This window comes from Atta colombica, unplaced genomic scaffold (genome assembly GCF_001594045.1).
Source record: "Atta colombica isolate Treedump-2 unplaced genomic scaffold, Acol1.0 scaffold109, whole genome shotgun sequence".
NCBI classification, from domain to species: domain Eukaryota; kingdom Metazoa; phylum Arthropoda; class Insecta; order Hymenoptera; family Formicidae; genus Atta; species Atta colombica.
This window is the reverse complement of record NW_017259194.1, coordinates 736280-737316: the sequence shown is the minus strand read 5'-3', so window position 1 is coordinate 737316 and position 1037 is coordinate 736280. Positions and strand designations below refer to the sequence as shown.

Here is a 1037-nt window from a genome sequence, read left to right as displayed (position 1 = left end):
TAATAATTTCATCAGTATCTTTTCTTTCTTCAGTATCATAGAAAAAAATTATTTAAAAAGTACATATTTTTAATATATAAAAAATATTTCTATCATAAACAATTAAATGTGCATTAAATGTGTGTATGATACAATTGAGCACAATATTTTACATGCAATGCATAGTCAAAAGTTTATAATCCACAATGTGATCAGAATATCATTTAATTTATGTATATATATATTTTAAATTATCTCGCATTTTGCAAGCATTGTTTATTTCAAAGTTATATTGCGTGATACTAATATAATTTTGCCTCCAGATTTCTTTGTGACAACTTGCATTTTATCATCTTCTTCATAATTGTCTGGAAGTAGCGTAATTTCCTCTGTGTTTTGTACGTCATCTCCATTGTTATCTACATAAATGATAAAAACATAAAAGAAATTATTGTAGGTTTATTGTTCCTTTCACAAATTTTTTAATCCAGATCTACGTCGAATTGAATATAAGAATATATAAGAATCTATAATATATATAATAACAATAAAATAAAAAGAATGAAAGTTTACTTGAGATTTTATAAAAAGTAAACTAAGAACAAGTTGAATGTGAACATTATAAGAACATTACTTTTACAATTTACAGCAGAAAGATAAAAATTAAATATATGCAGTAATCGCTATGTTTAAAATTTTAATTACCACGTGCACGATTATCAGGATCTTCCAAAATGTTGACAACTGGATTATCCTGCTCTGCGGAATTATTCGTCGAGTCATTCATGGCTTGTTTCGATTCCGTTTCAACTGAAAGCCATGTAAGCTAAATTACTATACTAAAGTAAAAAATTCATATGTCTCTGAAAAATTTTAATTATTGTTTGTTGTTATACAGAATATATATGACTTTATATATATATGACAGAATATATATGACTGTATATAATGCGAATTATTAGATACGCGTGTTAGTAATTAATAATTATATGCAACTTCCTGCATCAGCACTTGTAAACTCCATGCAGTTAATATAAAATATGTTAATTTTTTATATA

At 25.0% G+C, this 1037-nt stretch overlaps 1 protein-coding gene across 2 annotated transcripts in view; it reads right to left on the bottom strand.

Moving 5' to 3' along the window:
• Positions 1-253: 253 nt before the first annotated feature.
• LOC108693272 overlaps positions 254-1037 on the bottom strand; it is a 7168-nt gene continuing 6384 nt past the window's right edge. For both annotated transcript variants that reach the window (XM_018202147.1, XM_018202153.1), the window contains 2 exons: positions 685-789; positions 254-398 (listed from right to left, as the gene is read on the bottom strand). In XM_018202147.1, the coding sequence (XP_018057636.1) occupies positions 256-398; positions 685-789 (248 nt within the window). In that variant the 3' untranslated portion in view covers positions 254-255. The remainder of the gene's footprint in view (positions 399-684; positions 790-1037) is intronic.